The sequence below is a fragment of the Leptodactylus fuscus genome, chromosome 3 (genome assembly GCF_031893055.1).
Source record: "Leptodactylus fuscus isolate aLepFus1 chromosome 3, aLepFus1.hap2, whole genome shotgun sequence".
NCBI lineage: Eukaryota > Metazoa > Chordata > Amphibia > Anura > Leptodactylidae > Leptodactylus > Leptodactylus fuscus.
In genome coordinates, this window is record NC_134267.1 from 212231053 (window position 1) to 212255850 (window position 24798).

Consider the following 24798-nt stretch of genomic DNA (forward strand, 5'->3'; position numbering starts at 1 on the left):
CTCCACTAGAATAGTCCCCCGGGCTGGATTAAAGGGAAATAACTTGATAGTCCGCCATTTTCCTGGTTTGACTTCAGAGTAGTATAGGGTTAGTGTTGGGCACAATGGGATTGGGAGCAGTTTAAGTATAGGGTGCCAAACTTTTTCAGTACGTGGTCTACTTTCTGTATTGGAGTATATTGATTTCCCAATGGACTAGGGTTAGATATGTGAATGTGGAGGACTCTACTGCAACTTTTTGGCTTGTCATACATGACCATGCCATTCCTTCCCTCTGTATTGTTCATTGCTAAAGTATGTGTTATCTATAGGGAGCATATAACGCCCACACCAACTAATATCACTGGTGCCATTAATATGATTAACCAATGGAGACTTCTGGTGACTATGAAGAGACTGCTGGGTCAACATTGAAAATTTCCGGTAGATATTTGCCCACCAGTGCCACGGTGGATGCAGTGGGTTTAAAATTTTAATAGCTACCGTATATACTCGAGTATAAGCCGATTACCCCGCCTAATTTTACCACAAAAAACTGGGAAAACTTATTGACTCGAGTATAAGCCTAGGGGGGGAAATGCAGCAGCTACTGGAAAATTTCAAAAATGAAAATGGTTTTTGGGTGCAGTAGTTGCTGGGTGCTGGGAAAGGGGAGGGGGTGTTTTGGTTGTCTGTCTGCCCCTTCCCTGAGCTTGAGGACTGTTTTTTTGTTTTTTTGTTTTTTTTTCCCCCATGCGGAATTCAGCCTGGCAGAATATAGAGTATCTGCGGTGCTCCTATTAACCCCTTCCCGACGGAACAGGAGCACTGCAGATCCCCTATATTCAGTAGACCGGGCACTGTCAGACACAGGGATACCTAATGTGTTTGTGTTTCACAGTCATTTTCTACTTATATATGTATTCTAGGGAAAGGAGGGATTTACAACTTTTATTTATTTATTTTTTTTTCACTATTTTATAGGAGATTCTATACATTACTATTGCAGCTGGTCATAGACCACCCGCAAAAAATAAAATAAAAATTGACTCGCGTATAAGCTGAGGGGGGGGCTTTATCAGCACAAAAACTGGGCTTAAAAATTCGGCATATACTCGAGTATATATTTTTAAAAAATCCTAAAAATTTTGCCATTTCCACTTTTGCCACTAAGCCTAAAAGACTATGGCTTCCTTGAGCCATAGATACGATGATCGGAATCACACCCTATTCACTTGTATGGGAGAATTGTATAAGCAGGCTCTATGACCTGGGCAGAGGTCATTGTGTATAGAAGACAGTAGATAAACTGATATCACCTATTGTGACTGGTGGATTCTGTGTCTTATCTACATATACAATCACTGTGATCATCAGTGTGCTGTAAGTGAGGTGACTGCTGCAAAGAAATCTCCTACAGAAAACAGGAAGTCTCAGCATATTATATGGCCTAGTGGACAGTGTTGGAAATGCAGGATTTTTAAGAATTTTTTTAATCTAGATAATAACATGGAAAAAAAATTCTTTAAAATATACTTGTCGTAAAACCTGAATAAAAATAAGTCATTTTCAGGTGATGGGTTGCCTTTAAAAACAACGGAATTGAGTATGTTGATGTCCAGCAACCTGATCTTTGTTTCTCCTGGCATCTACTGTCAAGAAAAAGCCAGTACACCACTAGGCACATGGGATGGTGTTCTGGTCCCACCAAAATCAAGAGGTTTGTCCGAGCGTAATCTTCTGTGTATGGCCATCCTTGGACCTTATTCTCAGATCTTGTTGTTTTGATGGTCAGAAAAAGTCACTTTAAAAAAAAGTGTCCATTTTGACTGATACACGGATCCATTAGAAATCAGTGGGCCGATATCTAATAGATGGCTTGATGTCTCAGTTACATCTGTCAAAAAAAGGGTCCATTGGGTGGGTACTAGAGATGAGCGAGTAGTATTCGATCGAATATCTTGCCGCCACAGGTATGCGTGTAAGCGGCCAAACACCAAGGGGTTAAATGCATCGAATATTCGATGTGCTTAAGCCCTTGGTGCTCGGCCGCTTACATGCATACCTATGGTGGCGAGGTATTCGATCGAATACTACTCGTTCATCTCTAGTGTGTACCAAAAAAGACCAATCAAATTCATCCTTTTTAGCTAAAAAAATTTCAAAAATTTTAGTAAACTGGATAATCTGATCAGTTGCCATTCAGTGACCTATATTGTCCCCATCTTCATCACTAAGCCTCTGTACAGGAGTCACTGTGTGTTTTTTCCATCCTGATTTTACTGCTTGAGAAAAGTTAGTATGTCATGGCTTCCCCGTGAGCTCCAGCTGTGGCCTGACTGCTCATTAACGCTCCCTATAATCAGGGATATACTTTATAGGATGTTCTCTTTTCGATGTTCTGTTTGTGCAATGATATCTCCTTAATCTCCTCAGTGAAGGGAATAAAACTCCAGTAATCAGACTCTGAGACATATGAAAGGGAAGTGGCTCCTCAAAGCTCCAAATCAGACGGCAGCTGCGCTCTTCAGAATGAATTCTCTCTATATATGACTTTAATTTGGACATTTTATTGACTTCTTTTAAAGAGATGATATTACAGAACGTCAGCTTGACAGATGTCATATATGGGAAATTTCTTAAAGGATACGTGTAGTGTGTATGTATTATGGCTTTCTTCTTTTTTTTTTGTTTGACTGGCCATATAAAATTAAATTCTGAAATATTCCAATATTTACACTGAATGGGCAAATCGGTTAGTAGTGAGCCGAGTTTGACCCGAATTTTCCAAATTGTTTATTTTACGAAGCCAAACAAATGAAGATTTATCTTGGATGAACTAAAATGTTTGATGCATTATACTCTGGCTCTGCAGACCCCGGAGAAGGTAACAGAATATTAAAAAAAACATGCGTACCCTCCTTCTGTTACCTCTCGTGGCCTCCTTGTGGCATCCAGTGCTTTCCTGGTGACATCCAGCACTCTTCTGAAGAGACCCCAGAGTATAATACTGTCACTTTTCACTTTGACATAAGTTTGTCTGTGTTTGCCTCAGAGAGGTAGAAATTTGATAGTTTCCTAGGAGCCCTAACGGTGTTCTACAATAGGTTCCTAGGAGCCCTAAGAGTATTCTACTCTGTTTTATATATAGGTTCACATGAGCCCTGACAGTGCTCTACACTATGTTTTATAGATAGGTTCCTAGGAGCTCTAAGAATATTCTATACTATGTTTTATAGATATATTCCTAGGAGCCCTGACAGTGTTCTACACTATGTTTTATAGATATGTTCTTAGGAGCCCTGACAGTGTTCTACACTATGTTTTATAGATAGGTCCCTAGGAGCCCTGACAGTGCTCTACACTATGTTTTATAGATAGGTTCCTAGGAGCCCTGACAGTGTTCTACACTATGTTTTATAGATATGTTCTTAGGAGCCCTGACAGTGTTCTACACTATGTTTTATAGATATGTTCTTAGGAGCCCTGACGGTGTTCTACACTATGTTTTATAGATAGGTTCCTAGGAGCCCTGACGGTGTTCTACACTATGTTTTAGAGATAGGTTCCTAGGAGCCCTGACGGTGTTCTACACTATGTTTTAGAGATAGGTTCCTAGGAGCCCTGACGGTGTTCTACACTATGTTTTAAGCTAAGTTAAGGTGTGGGTCGCAACAAACCTGTTTGTTCCGAAACAAACCAGTGACCCAAGCCTCTGAACCCAAACAAAAAACTAATTTTGAGAGGTTCCTGGAGCAGACACAATAGGTTTGCTTTTCAACTTTGCTGTTATATTGGATAAGGTTAATTCTAATTTCTGGGAAGGTCTATATCTTGTTTTTAAGAATACATCAGGGAGCGTGGCTAGGGAGTATATATGTTCTGTACGCATCATAATAGGCAGTTCATCTGTTTTAGAGGTTTACTGGTTTCTGCTATCTTTTGACTTGGCTTGCTATCTTGGGGCGTTGACGCGCACAACAAACTGTTGTTCTTGCTTGTTATTGTTACTTGTGCACATTGGTTTTGTCTTTTCTTAGACCACGTGGTTTAAATGCCACGTTTTTTTTCTGTAAATTATTAAAAGCAGTAACTGTCCACTAAATACCAATATGTGGAAATTTGCAAACAGAGCTTTAGAATCTTCCATTGTCTCACCACATCAGGTTGCATACAAGGCACAGTTGCATACAGTTGCATACAGTTTATAACTTTTAGGTCTTTTCTAGCCAAATCCAGGAATGAATCCTATTGGAAAGATGAGCTTTAAAAACATTTGGCAGTGTGACCAGAGCCTTAGTCGTGTGACACGTAATAGGGTTGTAAGTGATTCAGGATCGCACTGTACTACCGCAGGCTGTCTGGTTGCGTTCTATAATTATAGACCAGGGGGTATTTTCGCGGTTCTCTACCCATTTGCTGTATTCCTGCGTTGCTTCATACGTGACTAATTTACTGCTGTGATTTACTGAAATTGATTCTGTAACCTCGAGGAAATGATTTATATTTCAGTTTATGAAGCTTTTAAATATATAGTAGAAGCAGGACGGAAAGAAAATGGCTCTCGTCAATTGTGTGTAATTTATAGTCTCCTAATGTTAACACACGGATTGGAGAAGTAAATCCTCTCCAAAATTCCTATTCCGTAGATAAACAGCACCTGACTCTAAAAAGATTGCCAACAGTTTCCGTACTTGTGTTGTTATGGGAAATTGAGACAAAAATTACATTCCAAAATTTTTAACAACCCCCCCTTCCCCCCTTTATAGAAGCCACACGTCCAAAACTCTCCTCTTAAAGTGTACTTGACCCTTCACCAACCCTTAGAATTGGTCAACCCCAGACTTAGACCCTATAAATAGGTAGAAATAGACTTAAAAATTTGTGAAAATTGCCAGTTACATAGAGTGGTTGGAAAAATGTTTCTGTCTATCGTGTTGACATACAGTGTGTCACAGGCCAGTTTCAGACAAGTCCTCAATATCAGATGAGTAGGGGTCCAGTACCCGGCGCCACCATTAATCATTAGTCGTTTTCAGCAGCTGATACACAGAGAATGGAGTAGGAAGCAGACAGCCCTGTTCTTCATGTAGTGGCGAAACTGAGCTACTGCAGCTTACACCCCAGTCAAATGAATGGGAACTGATCTTCAGTACCTGATCTGGCCACCACACAGAGAACGGAGCTGTTTGTTTCATTGTCCATTCCCTTTGTATCAGCTGCTGAGAACGACTGCTTAATGGGGGCGTCTGGTGTTATTAAATAGCTATCCTTAGGATAGGCCATCAATGTTTTTAGCCTGGAAAGCCCCTTTAATATGTGGCCTTATGTAAGAGCGGAGGACCCTGTACTCGTGAATACACTGGACTCATAAACTACTGCCCACCTCTGTTGCCCTCTTTCACCACTTTTAAAATAGCCATACGGCGCAATGTTTACCGCTTATGCTAGGTTCGCACTAGAGTTCAGGTTTCCGTTCTTTGGGTCCCAAAAAATGGGCTTAAAAAGTAGTTACCTGCACAAACCTGTGGACCCCCCCATAGACTATAATGGGGTCTGCCAGAAATCAGTGGAGAGAAAAGTCCTGCTGGCAACTTCAGTTGCGAGAGGTGTTAGGTCTGCAGAGGTTTCCAGTCTATTCTAGTCACTGACAACAAGCAGGAATCTTAAAAACTGGAGAACATACATTAGAAAGTTGCAGAACTTTTTATTATACGTCATGAAATTGTAGAAACTCTTTAATATACTCATCAGTGCAGTGTATACACATAATGCTACTATTATTGCAGATACACATGTTGCAATCTGTGCCCAGAGGGGACTTGTTGCAGACGACGCCAGTGTAATGGATTTTGGAAGTATTTACTGAACTTTGGAGATGGACCATGAGGATCGACAGATGTAGATACTGTATCTGCCGAGCCAATAATTTATAATCTGCTGTGCTACAATTGTACAGAACAAAGCCTTAGTTCATTCCTTCTATTATTCTAGAAATGAATTGAGGTTCCAGGGAGCGGGGATATTAGATCATTAAAACGACAAATAAGTCCAAGACCAACATGGATGGACGGTCTTCAGATTTTTTTGCATAAATCAGTAGGGAATGTGAATACAATCATTGAATGTAGTTCTCCTTTTTCTGGTTGTGTCTGAACATTTCTGTCTAAGCAATAAAATATTTTTGTAAAGGTAAGACAAAGAAAGAGACTGCAGCTGTCTTCAAGCAAAGCAATGACTATGTATGCTGTGAGCACCCCCTAGAGGTGGCAGAAGTTTAAAGGGTTTTCAAGGACTTTCATATTGATGGCCTGTCCTTAGAATAGGCAGCTGTGGATAGGCCATAAGGGGGCATGCTGCTGTGTGGTGGACCACAAACTGGGCATCCTACTGTGAGGTGGGCCAAAAGAAGGGGATACTACTATGTGGTGGGCCACAAGCAGGGCGTGTTGTTGAGTGGTGGACCAAAAACGACGCATGCTGCTGTGTTGCGGTCCACAATTGGGGCATCCTACCGTGTGGTGGGCCAAAAAGAAGGTGAGTGCTGCTGTGTGATGGGCCACAAGGGTGGACTACTGCTGTGTGATGGGCCACAGGGGGGCATACTGCTGTATGGTCGGCCACAAGGGGGCATACTGATGTGCAGGACCATTGGAGGGGAGAGTAAAGTAGCATGATACTGTATGGGAACACACAGGGAGTAGGTGGGATTGAGTGTAGCCACAGGGGGCTCGGTTAGAGGCATGGCTTCTTGGTGGTAGAACATGGGCCCGCCAAATACTCAAGCTTTACCCAGTATCCAATACATATCAATGCAGAGGTGGACAAATTATTTGAAACGTGTTTGCAATGTCTACTAATGTATACTAATCCAAATTTAGCATAACCAGGTGTATATTACCTGCATGTATGATACTATAAACCACCTTCCAAACATAAAGGTTTCTATTGTAAGACACTTTTATACTCTATTTAGATACAAGCCTGCTGTACGGTCTGTGCTCTCTGTGCTTTGTTCCATGTAAGGGCTATTATGTAACGTGCGGATAGTTATACTTTACGATAATTTACAGCGCGCTCTTCCATAATGGCATGGTAATTGTCTGGGGTGGCTGATCCTTTAAGGGATCCATGTGGAATAAATGTGTGGAATCCCAGTCGTCCCCCGGATGGAGAAATGACTGTTTTACAAGTTATGACTGGCGGTGAAGGACATGTACTTATATAAACAGAGTAACCATTTTCTCTGCGTGCTACACATTACGCTGTCGCGTGCAGGCAAAACATCAGGAAAATTCTGCCAGAAAACTGTGTGGTCGGGAAATAAGTGATACGATGGATCAGCCCGTGCTGCCGTTATAAGAGTGTTTATAGAAGCTCTGTATAACCAATTGTAGAGGAAAGACTCGTATTACACGAGTAGGAAACTCAATATATTCAGGTTATTTTGTCGTTACTGTAAGTTACAGATTTTCTGGAACGTGAACTTTTATTGCCTATTGATAGGATAGGGTATCGGTGGTCAGACCCCACCTATCAACACCATGAACAGGCGCTGGCACTTTTGAGGCACCCCCTTAGGTGAGGTTGTTTGTGTTATAGCACTTTGTCCAATTCCTAGGTATATAGGCCATCCATGTTTAAAGGGTTCGTCCCATCACAAACTTATCACCTGTCCAAGGGAGAGGTGATAAATGTTTGGTCATTGCGGGTTTCAGTTGGCCCAATAGACATTGAATGTGTCAGAAATCTAAACGCTCTCTAAATGGCTGTTGCTTTAAGATTGCTATGACTATCAGTCAAACTTTGGCTGGGTGGGTTCAGCCAATGAAGGCTGTACTTCAGCATCTAATCTAGGGCTGGGTATTTAAAGGGGTTGTCCACGAAAAACAGTTTTTGGTAAGAAGCCCATAAAAGACCAAAAAAAGCTCATACTCACTGGTCCCTGGTGCTGCGGTGTCTCCCAACAGGGTCCGGTCTTGCTGGTCCCAGGGTCTTGTTCCGGCGGAAGTCCTCACCACACTTTGACCACTGAGACAAATCAACGGTGTAAGGAAAGGAACCGGACCATCATTCGCATACATCGCCTGTGAAATCCTGTGTTCTTTTCTTAGGCCACTGGTTGGCCTCAGTGGTCACTTGTGGCTGGGACTTCCACTAGAACAAGACCCTTGGAACAGCAGGACCGAGATCATGGTGGGAGACACCAGAGTACCATGGACAGACAGGTGCGTATAGGTTTTATTACTCACATTTATTACCCACCTGTGGTACCCTTTCCTGTTTTCCACTGATTCTCTTGTTTACTGATTTTTGGATTGCTCTTCTGGTTATATCTCTTGATGATTTGGCTTTATCTGTAAACTTCTGGTCCAATCTTTATCCTGCAGGTGCACTTGTTTCTGGTATCTTATTCTAGGGTTTTAACTTGTCTGTTGAGCTATAAAGTCCAACCTACCTTGCGGTGGGCTCTGATGAATACCTTAGGCAGCGGTAGGCTCTGGTGAATACCTTAGGGCAGCCTTAAGACTCTGCAAACCAGACTGGTGTAGGATTATAGGTACAGAGAAACCTCTTTGAGATGGCCACTCAAAATGGCATTAAAAATTAGTCTTCAAAGTGGTGGTCTTCTCAAAGAAATGTGACTTTCTCAGTGGTGGTCCTTTGGAAAAGTTTCACTATAGATTGTTTATTTGCTTCTGCTGGTCATGTCCGTTAACCTTATGCATATAAGGAAATTGTATAGCTATCAATTCCGTTACCTTTTGGGAGTGTCGGAGCAAGGAACACACTTGACCGCTTACTATTGTCATGCAGTAAGGCAGGACACCCATCTATTATTACCCATGTCCATCTTTTCAAGCATTTTTTTGTTTCAATGCATCAAGAATGGATCACTGAAGCAACTTTGCATAGAATCTTTATGTATAAATTTTCCTCCATTTTGTGTATACAGCTCCAATGCAGAACTTTGTTTCCTGTGTAGTCTCATTGTATCTGTCCACTCTGGGTCGATAACCTTTATTTAGGAGGTTAGCAGTAACTATGGGACAGATGGAAGGAAGAATTAAAGCGTAAGAGATTATACAGTGAGAGCGCTCAGTGAGACCACCTTTTATCATAATAATTTTATTTCTATAGCACCAACGTATTTCCCAGCACTTTACAAATCAACCGTTTTAATAAGACCACACATGTCGTAGAGCACCGAGGGGTCATGGACGCAAAAAAAAATCCATCTGCCGCTATCTGCTGGGACATTCGATGGGGTCTCCAAAAAGAATGTCCCACTGATTAAACTCTATACTATAGTACTGTAGATTTACTGTACAGTTTACTGTGACACATATTTTATTCCCTTATCTTTGAGAGGATCACACTTCTAGAAGACCACCATTTAGGAGAGGTTTCACTGTACTAATACCATGTGCAGCGTACTTGTCCTGCAATATCTCTTGCCACTTTCACCTGCCAGAGTGTATCTTACAGCAGGCTGGAAAGCGAGCAACCACCCAGCCAATCAAATTTAGGTATAATATATATAGTATAAAGTGACTTCAGTGTCAGTTGTGTGTGTTTTACACCTACCTTATGAATGGCTACCTAAATTGTACCTGACTGTCTCCCAACCTGAACCCTTTGTAGAATCTCCATTATATTGCACTTTGATCCTGTAGACCACTATTATGTAACCCTCAGGCTGGGTTCACATCTGCGCTTGATCACCATTCGGGGATTCCGTCCCCCATTCCGCTTGAATTTTTCGGACAGAAACCCAGTGGACCCCATTATAATCTATGAGGTCCACCGGTTTCAGGGTAACGCTGAACCTAGCAGTGGTTTGTATGGCTATACCACACTGTATCACATATTAGGTCTTGTCGGACCTCAGTTACTGACCTGTGACCTCTCTGGCTATTCCTCACAACCGTTGTCTTCTATAGTGACATTCTCTGTTGGCATTGTGCCTGGTACCACCTCTGCTAGACATAACTAATAGAGATGAGCGAGTAGTACTCGATCGAGTAGGTATTCGATCAAATACTACAGTATTCGAAATACTCGTACTTGATCGAGTACCACTCGCTATTTGAATGTAAAAGTTCGATGCAGAACCAGCATTGATTGGCCGAATGCTATATAGTCGGCCAATCAATGCTGGTTCTTCTCCTACCTTTAGAAGTCTTCTCCGTGCAGCTTCCCCGCGGCATCTTCCGGCTCTGAATTCACTCTGTCAGGCATTGGGCCTGGGCAGAGCTGACTGCGCATGCCCGCTTGTAGAGCGGGCATGTGCAATCGGCTCCACCCAGGCCCGATGCCTGACAGAGTGAATTCAGAGCCAGAAGATGCTGCGAGGATGCTGCAAGGAGAAGACTTCTCGGAGGATCCAGCCCGACCCTCACTCGTGGACTTGGTAAGTATAATTTGATCAAATGTTGCCTACCCCTGAAACGAGCATTTTCCCCCATAGACTATAATAGGATTCGATATTTGATTCGAGTAGTCGAATATTGAGGGGCTACTCGAAACGAATATCGAACCTCGAACATTTTACTGTTCGCTGATCTCTAATAACTAACTAAATCAGTGTCCCCCATAGGGGCACTTGAATCCTGGCCAGGTACCCCAAAACCAAACGGTAGACATGGTTGTAGGTGGTAGATGATTCTTGCCATAGGTATGGCAGAGATCTGACCATTACATATAGGAACTGATCTCAAACTAGATCTACAAAGTCGATCGGTCCCTGAATGGAAAACTAAAGCCATGTACATCTAAATATAGCTGAACAACCTCGAGATTGTAGATGTTTGGGCTCTTGGTGCATTTGCATATGTGCAGCTGGCTTCTTCTAATTAATTAATGGCCATGGAGGGTCTAATTTCCTGCTCGTATGTTTTCTATTTTGTCGGCGAGCAGCTGTGTATTTCTGCATTAAGCAGTGTTTTGCAGCCCCAGAACAGGATGTGTATTTGGCAGCATTTTACCATTAGAAAATTGAAAAGCAACTGGATTTGTGCTCGCTGCGGTGTCTGAGCAGAGAGAACGGCCGAGAAAACTAATGTGATGGAGCGAGATAGTAAGATCCATGTAAGACAAGGAAGTAATTGACTCCTCAATACCTCCTTTGAAGAACAGCTCTATTACATTTGCCACAGTATCGTAGACTAAACTAGGACACCTGTGTGACCCAAAGATCTCCCCGCCGCCAATATAAGATTTACCACAATAGATGTTTATGTTCAGTAATAATATTAGGGGCTCAGAAGACGAGTTCACAGGTCACATATTTATTACTACAATTTTCTTTGCACGTGTTTTGATTCATCAAATCCATTTTTTTCGTTGTCCATGGCCATAGCGGACCATCTAAGATTCAATGGGTTAAATTTATTATAACTGGCGTATCAAACACCAGTCTTAATAAATAGCCCATTGGTGCAGGGACCGAGAGATATACGAAGAGGATTCAGACCTTTTAGATTTCTTTTAAGATTGCTTATGACTATCAGTCAAACTTTGGCTGGGTTGGTTCAGCCAATATTGTCTCTGCCACTGAACGGATATGTATGCCAGTTAGGAACTGGCATGGTTTCCATTGTAACTGTGACCTATTTCTGGCAAAGAGGGAATGGTGACTTTGCCTCATTATACGCACATCTGTAGTTTCTATGGCTGTGTCTCCAGGCCGTGGAGAGAGTCACAAAATATGAAGCAGGTCCTATACTTGTACGTTTTTGCACCTCTATCCATTCATTAAGTATATGGGTCCGGGATACACAGATGCTAATCTGTGTGCCAACTATTCAGGTTACACTGACCCATATATTGCACAGTGTGTATGGGGACTTAGTTAATGGCTTATTAAGGCCTCGTTCAGATCTGCGTTGGTAATCTGTTCAGGGGAGTCTGCATGGGAAACACCCCCCCCCCCCCCAAATGGACTACCGAATGCATTGGCAAGTGCTGTACAGTGAAAGCATATGGACCCCATAGATTATAATGGTGTCCGTGTGATTTTTGTGCAGTGTCCGCACGGAACATGCGGACAGAAAAGTAGTACACAATCTAATTTCCTGCTGCATGACTCATGCGAAGACCGTGCGGAAAGCACACGGACCCCTTTATAGTCTATGGGGTCCATGTGCTTTCACTGCTCACCACTTGTTAATGTGGTTGGTAGTCCGTTCGGGAAGGGGGGGTCCTCCGAATGGATTACCAACGCAGATGTGAACAAGGCCTAAGGCTCTAATGGAGATGGGGCCACAGTGAAGGCCTTTATGATGTAGACCGGTAAATCCCCTGTTACTCCAGTGCCACTAATCCGGTGTTCTCATTTGGTCTATTGACTTGTTCTGCATTGACTTTGGTCTATTGACTTGGTCTACAGTAATGACTTGTTACAGTTCTCAAAACATCTAAAGTTTTTTTTTTTTCATTTTTTGGAAATTTTTGCCAGAGTGCTGGGGTTGATACAAATTGCTAAAACACAGGCACATGGGTCTTCATAAGCACCAAGCCTAGGTTTGAAATAAAATGGCACTGATTGCTTTCAGAGGACGCTGGGGTACACCATAGCTGTATGTAGCTCTTGGCTAACAAAAAATAGTCCCTACTGAGGTGATCTCCCACATCTTAATCTCAATGTCTCCAAATTTATTTTTCAGTTCTGATACATAAAGAAATTCCAGAATGGGGAAACAAAACAGTAAATTGCGACCTGAAGTTCTACAAGATCTACGAGAAAATACAGAATTTACAGACCACGAGCTGCAGGAGTGGTACAAAGGTTTCCTGAAGGATTGTCCTACTGGACATTTAACAGTAGACGAGTTTAAAAAGATCTACGCAAACTTTTTTCCATATGGTGATGCCTCAAAGTTTGCAGAACATGTGTTTCGTACCTTTGACACAAATGGCGATGGGACGATTGACTTCCGGGAGTTTATAATTGCACTAAGTGTGACGTCACGGGGGAAACTGGAACAGAAGCTCAAGTGGGCGTTTAGTATGTATGACCTGGATGGGAATGGCTACATAAGTCGTGGAGAGATGTTAGAAATTGTGCAGGTAAGAATTCACTATCCAATAAACATCAGTCTGCCACCCCCTTCCCCTATCCATTGCTCAGACTACTGGTTCCTTATATGTAATTCTGAGAGGAATAGCAGTACAATAGCAGAGAAAACCCCAAGTCACCATAATCTAGGAGATCCAGGAGCACTGAACTGCAAATACAGGTCAATTACATGCAGGCATGCGTCTAAAACACAAGAAAATAACTGTCTACGAACAAATTCAGTAAAGCTGCTTGCTGTCTGTGAATACCCCCAAAGACATCTTGATAGAGAACTTAGATTCTGAGCCCTATATAGGACAATATCCAACAATGTCTGTAAAGTGCTGTGCAATATGATGGCGCTATATAAGTAAGAAAAAAAAAATCTGCTAACTACACAAACAGTGAGACGTATATACAAGCACAGACTTTTCTTACATTGTAAGCTGTGGGATTTGCAGAATGTTCAGTCCTTTGCACAGAGCAAGCCTTTTGCTGACATGGATGCAGGATGCGAGGAGAATCAACCCCTCCTCTCTCCATTCACTGCATGTAGAGAAAAAGTAATCTCCCCCTCTTCACTTACTGTAACGTCCTCTTGCTTTTGAATAGTATCTATGGAAGGACCGTCCCTAGTAACAGGGAATGAACTGCAAATTAGCTAAAAGTGAGAAACCCAGGCAGAAATCAATATTTTTAATCAAATTGCATTACTCTATGAAATGCGAACTTAGAGACCATTTAAGGTGAGGGCTGTGTTTTTTTTCTATAAGAAATAGTGCCATTTGTGTCCATGACCTATGTATGGTACTATAACTCATCCCTATTCAGCTGGACAGATTAAAGTTGTATTCCCATCTGGACATTTATGGCTTTATTCACAGGATATGTCTAATGTGGCTCTCCCTTCTCAAACCCATACCTGCATCAATAACAGAGGTCCACACTGAAGGGAACTATATAGCTCAAAAATAGCAGAGGCTACCTGCACAGCTATTTTATGAACTCCCATACAAGTGAATGGACAGACTCACATGCATGGCCTACTCCCTTCTCTGAGAGTGCATAATGGGAGTCAGGGCAAAGGCTTAACTTGAAACTTATAGACCCCAATTACCAGATGCTATTTATAATACTGGTGTCCTCTTATATTGTAGAAAAGCCTTTGGGTAACATTAGGCTCCAAGGCCCAATAACAATTGCATCCATTATCGCTACGTCTCTGGGTCACTGACTCCATTCTCAAAATAGGAGCTGGTTCTTGTAGTGGAACCCACAACTATCAGACACTTATTATTTATTTTTATTTATTATGCTTACTTATATAGCACCATCATATTCCGCAGCGCTTTACAGATATTGTCAGTCACTGTCCCATATAGGGCTCACAATCTACATTCCCTATCAGTATGTCCTTGTTGTGTGGGAGGAAACCGGAGTACCCAGAGGAAACCCACGCAAACACGAGGAGAACATACAAACTCCTTGCAGATGTTGTCCTTGGCAGGATTTGAACCTAGGACTCCTGCGCTGCAATGCTAACCACTGAGCCACCATGCTGCCACTTATAGCATACCCTGTAAATTTAGCCCTAAATGTAAAGCTAGTTTAACCCCTTCCCGACATGCGCCGTAATAGTACGGCGCGTGTCGGGTCTGTAACTATGGCGACCGCCCGGGAGCCGGGCGGCCGTCATATAGCCGCCGGGTGTCTACTGCTTTAAGCAGTAGACAACCGGCTCTAATGCCTCCGATCGGTCCCCGGACCGATCGGAGGCATTAACCCCTCCGGCGCTGCTGTCAAAGGCGCCGGAGGCGCCATTTTCCCGGCGGCGCATGGGCGCCGCCATTTTGGCAGGGATCGCCTGCTCCTGGAGCATGCTCCAGGGCCGACGTCACGTTGCCATGACAGCCGGGAGCCTTGTTAAAGGCTCCCAGCCGGTCTGCAAATTCTCTCTTTTGCAGGCTGGTGTATACAGCCTGCAAAAGAGATGATGATTTTTTGCAATGCATTGCAATGCATTAGCATTGTAATGCATTGCATTAGTGATCAGACCCCCTGGGGTTCAACACCCCTAGGGGGTCTAATAAATGCAAAAAAAAAAAAAAAAAGTAAAAAAAATATAAAAAAATATAAAAAGTATTAAAAGTTCAAATCACCCCCCTTTCCCTAGAACAAATATAAAAGTAGTTAAAAACTGTGAAACATATACATGTTAGGTATCCCCGCGTCCGAAATCGCCCGCTCTACAAATCCATAAAAATATTTTTCCTGTTCGGTAAACGCCGTAGCGGGAAAAATAGTCAAAAGTGCCAAACCGCCGTTTTTTCACTGTTTTAATTCTGATAAAAATTTGAATAAAAAGTGATCAAAGCAATAACATTTCCCGAAAATGGTAGAACTAAAAAGTACACCCAGCCCCGCAAAAAAAGACGCCCTATGCATCCCCGTACACCTATGTATAAAAAAGTTACGGCCGTCGGAATATGGCGACTTTTAGAAAAAAAATTTTTTAACACCGTTTTGGAATTTTTTTTAGGGGTCAAAATGTAAATAAAACCATATAAATTTGGTATCCCTGGAACCGTACCGAAACACAGAATACAGGGGACATGTCATTTTGGCTGCACAGTGAACGCCGTAAAACCAAAGCCCGTAAGAAAATCGCAGAAATGCATTTTTTCTTCAAATCCACCCCATTCTGAATTTTTTTCCTGCTTCCCAGTACATTATATAGAATAATTAATGGTGGAATCATGAAGAAAAAATTGTCCCGCAAAAATTAAGACCTCATATGACTCTGGGAGCGGAGAAATAAAAAAGTTATGGGGTTTAGAAGGAGGGGAGTCAAAAACGAAAAACGAAAATCAAAAAATGCCATCGGCGGGAAGGGGTTAAGTTGCAACCCCTGAACATAAGTGGTTATATACTGGGGGCAAAACAGTGGCTCAGTGTTTAGCACTGCTGCCCTGCAGCGCTGGAGTCCTGGGTTCAAATCCCACCAGGAATAACATCTGCAAGGAGTTTGTGTGTTCTCCCCGTGTTTGCGTGGATTTCCTCCCATTCTACAAAGACATACTGATAGGAAAAAAAAAAGTACATTGTGATCCCTATATGGGGCTCACAATCTACATTTAAATTTTTTTTTAAAAAAAAAGTGGTTATATACTGGGGTAAAAAAATTAAAAAACAAGCCTTTTGATGAAAAAACAAACAAAAAAACCTGCAGTGATAAGTGGTAGTGGTTTCTATGCAGTGTGGAAATTCACTTTCTGGCATTCAAGCAAAAATAGATCTTATAAAAAATGTAAAAAAAAGATTAAGTAGATAACAAAAATCTGGAATCTGGGAATTGTAGAAAGCATAGATTACCCTGTAACATCTAATAGGGAGTAAGGCTCCTATGTGTTCAGAAGAGACATATTGTATTGTCTATTCCTCTTGGACCCAATTGACCATTAAACATGTGATACATTTAGGAAGTTTTTGGGACGCTGTGACTGTCTTTGCCACAGATCATACGTCTAACCCTCAAGTATGTGTCCACGTGTCATCTGTATGTAATAAAGTTCTGAATGAACTTCCTTCAGCATCTGTTGTAATGTGCTGCCACCTAGCATCATACAATGGACATAAGATATATATTTTAGTAAAGCGGATCTTCGCTGTACCGAACAAAAGCAAAAATCCCCTAATAAAAAAAAAAAAGTTATGGAGGCTAAATAAATAAATAAATAAATATACACCCTTTGATCTTGTCCAGCATATTAATCCACCTACAGTATAAGAATGATACCATCCAAGGCATAAAAACCACCTCTACACAAGTGCAAAAGACGTCCCAAAAATTATTGGGTTCTGACATGGAGGGATGAAAGAATAGGAATTCTATTTACACAGAAGGACATATATTGTATTTAATCCAAATATTCTTTTACTTAATTTTTGTATGGTAGGCAATCTACAAGATGGTGTCATCTGTGATGAAAATGCCAGAAGATGAGTCTACACCAGAGAAGAGGACAGATAAAATCTTCAAGCAGATGGATACGAATAATGATGGTAAGATACACGTCCTGATCTTGTGAACTCCCTTTGCACACTTTTCATGAAGCGTACCTCCCAATTATAAGACAACCGGTAATAAATGAATATTGCAAGTGACTATAAGAAACCTTGTAATATATCTTATTGAAGAAATGTGTTTTATTCTCCACTTATCACACTTACTTTTACTTTTTACATAGAAGTCTATGGACAAGGGAGGGAGAAGGAGGCTGCTGGAAAGAACACTGTTTTTAATACTGCTATCAGTAGTGTAACTAGGAATGGCAGGGCCCCGTGGTGAACTTTTGGGGCCCCCTCCAACTGGCTCCAAAGACCCCAACCGACCGACATCCCCCCCCCCCACGATTATGCCCCATAGTGGCCCCTGCACACAGTATTATGCCCCATAGAGGCCCCTGTACACACAGTATTATGCCCCATAGTGGCCCCTGCACACAGTATTATGCCCCATAGAGGCCCCTGTACACACAGTACTATGCCCCATAGTGGCCCCTGCACACAGTATTATGCTGCATAGTGGCCCCTGTACACACAGTATTATGCCCCATAGTGGCCCCTGCACACACAGTATTATGTTCCATCGTGGACCCTGCACACACAGTATTATGTTCCATCCTGGCCCCTGCACACACAGTATTATGTTCCATCCTGGCCCCTGCACACACAGTATTATGTTCCATCGTGGCCCCTGCACACACAGTATTATGTTCCATCGTGGCCCCTGCACACAGTATTATGCTGCATAGTGGCCCCTGTACACACAGTAATATGTCCCATAGTGGCCCCTGCACACACAGTAATATGTTCCATCGTGGCCCCTGCACACACAGTATTATGTCCCATCATGGCCCCTGCACACACTATTATGCCACATTGTGGAAACCTATGAACAATTATTATTGTCTGAGATCTTTTCAGATCCCAGGGTATAATAATCAGAATAATGGGGAGATACAAACATAAACACTGTAACTTACCTATCCCCGGCTCCACTGCACTCCCTGCTGATGTCGACCATCTTGAATAACGTACGAGACGTCACATGACCCAGGCCTGTGTCACGATGCATATGGACGCAGGCCTCGGTCATGTGACGTCAGGGATGTCACACTAGTAGGCTCGAAGCCTGTCTGGAGAGGTAAGTAAATGGGGAACGTTACCGGCTGGAGTTAACCTTAAAAGTGAAGACAGAAACCTACTACTTTAATAATATATAATAAGTTATATTCACCTGTACTATACATTCATGGAAAGTTTTCATATAATTGAAGGTACACTTAATTTTTCATGCCAATGGTAATTGTGAGCATTGGTAGCACTGCAAAGGAATTCAAGATTTGTGACCTGGATTTTCTGATCAATTAAATCTAAATGTCCCCTTGGATATTCTCCATGATTAGATTATGGCTGGATGACCCTTCTACCAGGATGAGTTGGTCCAATGTGAAAAAAAATTCACAAATTATTCAGTAGTATACATTTTTCAAAATCTCACCAAATATGAACCACTGACATCCCTATTGGCCATCAGCAACATTATCGCGTGGGGTTAATAGACTTCTATGGCAGCAGGGGTTCTAATAATGACTTCCATGGCTGCCATCTTACTACACCTAATAGCCCTTGCCAGAGGTAGGACCTAATAGGTTGTCCACCAACATTTTGACCGTTCTGGTCACTAGCATAATACAAACCCGATTCCAAAAAAGTTGTGAGGCTTCATAAAATGTAAAGAAAGCAAGAATGTAATAATTTAGAAATCTAATCTAACCATACTTTATACACAATAGAACATGGATCACTGATCAGACAGTGAAGACTAGACCTTGTTCCATATCACTTGAACAATACAAGTGTAAGAAAAATTCTAAATTTAAGAAATTGATGGCAGCGACTAATCTCAAAAAATGGAAAAACTTTCAACTTCTATTGTGGATAAAATATGGTTATATCACATTTCCAAATCATTGTATTGCTGGGTTTTTTTTTTTGTTCTTTTTTTACAGCTTCCCAAGTTTTTTGGAATTGAGGTTGTATACGAACTAGAGATGAGTGAATAGTATTCGAATACCTCGGTCCATAGGAATGAATGGGAGCGGCCGCGCGCTGGGAGGCACCGGCGGCCAGTGCTTAACCCCTTCAAGTTCACCCACTCCCATTCATTCCTATGGGAGTGAGGTATTCGAAACTAGAGTTTCGAATAGTATTCGCTCATCTCTAATATGAACATTGTGGTCATTAGTAGAGATGAGTGAGTACTGTTCAGATCAGCCGATCCGAACAGCATGCTCCATAGCAATGAATAGATGCACCTGGTACTTCCGCTTTGACGTCGGCCGGCCGCATAACCCCCCGCGTGCCGGCTACGTCCATTCATTTCTATGCGAGCGTGCTGTTCGGATCGGCTGCTCTGAACAGTACTCGCTTATCTCTAGTCATTGGCATAATACAATGGCGCAAGACATAATCTGGTAGATGCAATCTAATTGCTCATACCGGGAGACACAGGACGTGGTTCCTCTAGCCTACAGGGTTAAGACTAAGCTTGTTTTGCCTATCTGTTAAAAAATGAGAAGAGTAGTTGACATCCATATGGGAGGGAGTAGCTAACTTCTCCTCCTATAGGAATTTCAATAGAACTAGAAGCCTTGTATTCTAACTTGTAGAAACCACTTTAGATTCATTGTAGATTCTGAACAACACTCTTCACTTTTTGTCCTTTAAGGTCTATGCAATAAGTCCCAATGAGCTTCATCCATTCTCAGCCCCATTTTATGTTTTGAAAGACCCCTCTGTCAAAGAGGCTTGTTAGTCCTATTCGGGGAGGCTGGAGCTCTGCGGTGGTTACTCACCAGTGGAAATGGCATTATAATTATAAAGCTCTCCAGGAGAGCAGTTTTTCTGTAATTATATTTTTTTGCCATTTATCCTCTTTTGGATCCCCATAAGCATGTTGCCATAGAAATGGGCTATTATAGTAAGATAATGACATGCCATTTAGGAGAGGGCTTGATGCTTTTAGCTCTCAACATAATAAATTCAGAAGAAAAAAAATGGCAAGAGGGAGATGTCAGCTCATCTGGGGAACTCTGAGGTTTGGTTTTAATTTGTTCAACCTTGTTCTCGTTCTTAATGATTTGACATTAGGTAATGAGAGAGAATTAACTTATAGGAATTATTTAGGACAATGACCACTTCTAATTCTTGTGAAAGTACATTTCCATGTATTGATGTAGCAGTAAAGAAAATTGTATAGATCAATTCGGGACCACAAGAATAGATAGATAGATACGATAGATAGATAGATAGATAGATAGATAGATAGATAGATAGATAGATAGATAGATAGATAGATACGATAGATAGAGTTCGTTTTATTTTCTTAGTAGCTTCGTTCACCTAGCTGTCCATCTGGAAAATATCCTAAGCTTGACACTTATGCTGCTATAGCATTAGATGACGTTCCTGGGACTCAATGCCAAATCTGCAATAAGGTTCCCCAATTTTACTGCCATGCCTTACAATAGAAGTTATTGGCATCAATTCCTATTTGCAAAGTCAACATCTGCCCATCATATGCACCTGTGAGAATACACATAGTAAGGTCGCAGTACAGGGATAATAAACAATGTAATGTAAGAACTGTCATAATAAACACAGAGATCTCATAGTACAGGTATAATGAACTCAATGATGTCACACTACCAGGATAGTAAACATGGTGATGTCATAGTAAAAGTATTAAATACACAATGACCTCACAGTGGAAGTATACAACTCAGTAATGTCACATTAGGGAGATAATAAACACATCATGAAACAGGGTTACTAAACACAGTGATGTTGCCGTCTACGGATAGCCCCCTCAAAAAATTGACATATCACAGTCTGGGAGTAATAAACACTGTGATGTCACAGGCCAGGAGTAATAAACACTGTGACGTCACAGTCCGGGAGTAATAAACACTGTGAGCAATAAACACTGTGATTACTCCCGGACTCCCCTTGCCAGTCCGGGAGTAATAAACACAGTGACGTCACAGTCCAGGAGTAATAAACACTGTGATGTCACAGTCCGGGAGTAATAAACACTGTGATGTCACAGTCTGGGAGTAATAAACACTGTGATGTTACAGTCCAGGAGTAATAAACACTGTGATGTTACAGTCCGGGAGTAATAAACACTGTGATGTCACAGGCCAGGAGTAATAAACATTGTGCTGTCACAGGCCAGGAGGAATAAATACTGTGATGTCACAGGCCAGGAGTAATAAACACTGTGATGTCACAGTCCGGGAGTAATAAACACTGTGATGTCACAGTCCGGGAGTAATAAACACTGTGATGTCACAGTCCGGGAGTAATAAAAACAGTGACATCACAGTCCAGGAGTAATAAACACTGCGATATCATAGGCCAGGAGTAATAAACACTGTGAGTAATAAACACTGTGATTACTCCCGGACTCCCCTTGCCAGTCCGGGAGTAATAAACACAGTGACGTCACAGTCCGGGAGTAATAAACACTGTGATGTCACAGTCCGGGAGTAATAAACACTGTGATGTTACAGTCCGGGAGTAATAAACACTGTGATGTTACAGTCCGGGAGTAATAAACACTGTGATGTAACGGTCCATGAGAAACAAACCCCGCAATGTCACAATATAGTAATGCACACAGTGATGTCACACTACAGGGATATAAAAACACAGCAATGTCACACTACAGGGATAGCAAACAGTGTGATGTACAGGGATAATAACCAAACACACTATTTCTGTTCTTTATACTTATCATACTTGTTTCCATTTCAGGTAAACTGTCCCTCGAAGAATTTATCAAAGGTGCCAAGAGTGATCCTTCAATTGTGCGATTGTTACAATGCGACCCCAGCAGCACAAGCCAGTTCTAAAGATTTCTACCCATACAGACAGTCGCAACACAATAATGGCTTGTCAGTCAAGCTTTGCTTGCAAGTGAATGCCTTCTCAGTCATTCCTCTACTCTTAGTGGATAACAACCCCTTGCCAGATTGTTTTCTATGTATTAGGGAAAAAACAACCAGCCTTGCGCCTGATTCATTCACTGTGTACGACATTTATCTCCTATACATTACATCCACTGTCAGGTATGTTTACATATGGATACAACGGATGGTCGGGACCTTGGATTATTAATCTATGGAGTAATCCAGATTATCATGTTATGACAACACTATACTGAACTTGGTTATACTAAGAAACAAAGTAGCTGTTTCACTCTGCAAATAAATGCCGGCAAGGATATACGGACAATGTTGAAGCACAAGAGTATAAATATATATAAATATATATATAAATATAAATATATTTTTTCTTTTTTTTTTTTTCCTTATGTTATTCTTTAATGCGAATGGCTTGAAATTCTGTACTGAATAAAATGTAATTCTGCTTATATTTATGTATGTACAGACACACACTAATGAAAATGCAACAAAGGGGTGTTCGTACCTTTGAGGCAAACCATAGGGCCCTTAGAGAGACGGGGGGCCCAGATCTGGTTGGTCCCATTATCAATTGGGGGTTGAGAATGTGTAAAGGAATTATATTGATAGAAAATAAGGGGTCGGAAATTGGCCCTAGGTTCATACAAGAGGAAACAAGCCCTTAGGGGGGCACACCCCACACCATGATGGGTCCCTGTGTCAACTCTACTATGGTGCTGCCTCACTTTTATGAGTAAAGTCCCTTTTATACCGATATCAGAAGGATCTAATAGTTGTTAGATTACAGAATATTCTGGATTATCTAGTCCATTGCTTGTAAAGGTAGAGAATCATAAAGTCAACCAACACCATTTATAATGATGTCATATTTAGTCTAAAATTCATGACGGATTCATCTCTTGGATTCAACTCCAAGCACTTAGTAGGGCATGTAAGAACAGTAGCCTTGCCTGACAACTACCCCTATGCCCTGGTAGAGCCAGCCTTTTCAGCATCATGGCCTTGCCCAAATAATGGTAGGTTGAGGCTGCTACACATAGGACTGTACTGCGCATGTACTGAGCCAGGAACAAACAGCGCATGCGCAAGATTTCATGTGACATAGAAAAGGCTTGCTCTGTCAAAGCTCAAGAGGAGGTTTTAAGCATGGCCATGAAGTAAGACTTAGACCACATGGTAGGAATGGAACCACCAAATTGGAATAATGGATTGGTGGGTGTGGGGAACGGCAACAAAGGGACCTCTACGATGTTGTTAAAGAGGACCTTTCACCACCAACTCCAACTCTTTACATCCTTCAATAGGAACTAGTCCACTGGTCTGGGAACAGTTGGACTTTTTTCTTTAGTCCCCACCATTCCTGAGTAATCGGTGTTGTTAGTTTCAATATGATAGGCAGTCTACTGTTGAGCAGTCCTGGGCTGAAATAGATAGTCTAGGACCATAATGGGAGCTGAAACTAACCGAAATGAATGCTCAGGTACAGTAGAGACTACAGATAAAATTCCTATTTCCCCAGAACAAGTGGAGTAGCACCTATTAAATAATTCAAAGCACTTGAGGTGGTGGTGATGGTGAATGGTCCTCCTTAAGTTCCCTACCAAATGTTCAGAGATGCTAGTTAGGGTGGGATTAACAAACTACCTGCAGTCACCAGCAGGGGGAGCTTAGTACTGTATACTGTCTTACTGAGATCAATGAATTAAAGCAGTAATCCAGGATAAGAAAACATGGCTGTCTACTATCAGAGAGCTCCACTTCCTCTTTTCAGGAAGTGACATCACATCTGTTGGTCATGTGGCCATGTTGCAACTTGGCAGCATGATGTCACTTCCTGAGCCATGTGATCTAATCCTGGATAACCCCTTTAAGGGCATCCATTAACTCAAGAAATGAGTCGTGGTCAGTAACCATCTGCTTCTAGTCTTGTGAGATTTCAGAATATGTTGCCCTTCTTCCCTGTAGAGTAAATCCCTACTGGACCATCGGCATTTCTGTTCTATGCCGGACTAAAGGACTTTTTTGTCTGTATGTTCATCTCTGTGTATATTCCATATCTCTCATGCTGTGAATATCTAATTATCTGCCATGTTGAGAGACGTTGTATAGGAGACCATTGATAAGACGACCACATTTTCTGTATCTGTGATTTTTATGAATAACCGTGAATGGACATTCCTGTATGTGACCATTATATATTTAGTGAGGAAGATGATGCTGAAGCCGCATGACCAGCTATATTGTTCACTAATTATTGAATGCAATTTTTTTTTTTTTTTTGAGAGCGAGACACCTGTCTTATGTGGATTGTTCCAGAGCTTATTGTGTTAAAAAAAAAAACATTAAAGAAGAAACAAATTCAGACTGTACCATTATTCATTATGTTCTGTATAGCTCTATATTTGGTATGATCTCTCTTTGGAGGAGGAGTCCTGGAAGTGATGATACGGCCCCCGCAGAGCCCTGACATCAGCATCATCCAGTCTGTCTGGGATGACATGAAGAGACAGAGGGATTGGAGCAAGCCTACACCCACAGAAGATCTGGGCTTAGTTCTCCAAGATGTTTGGATTGCATAAAACTGGAAACCTCTTGTTAGACAGTATCTCTATGGCGCAGATATTTCTTTGTCTTAAAGAAGCACTCCAGTAAAACTTAATTGAAAATAAGGGTCTATATTGGGTAGCTGTCCCTCTAATGCACACA

General features: G+C 41.7%; 1 protein-coding gene across 1 annotated transcript in view; it reads left to right on the forward strand.

Annotated features, from left to right (window-relative positions):
• HPCAL1 (hippocalcin like 1) overlaps nt 1–22169 on the forward strand; it is a 118772-nt gene extending 96603 nt beyond the window's left edge. The window contains exons 4-6 of the mRNA XM_075269157.1: nt 12648–13050; nt 16996–17101; nt 21923–22169. Of these exons, the coding sequence (XP_075125258.1) occupies nt 12673–13050; nt 16996–17101; nt 21923–22020 (582 nt within the window). The 5' untranslated portion in view covers nt 12648–12672 and the 3' untranslated portion in view covers nt 22021–22169. The remainder of the gene's footprint in view (nt 1–12647; nt 13051–16995; nt 17102–21922) is intronic.
• Nucleotides 22170–24798: the final 2629 nt, after the last annotated feature.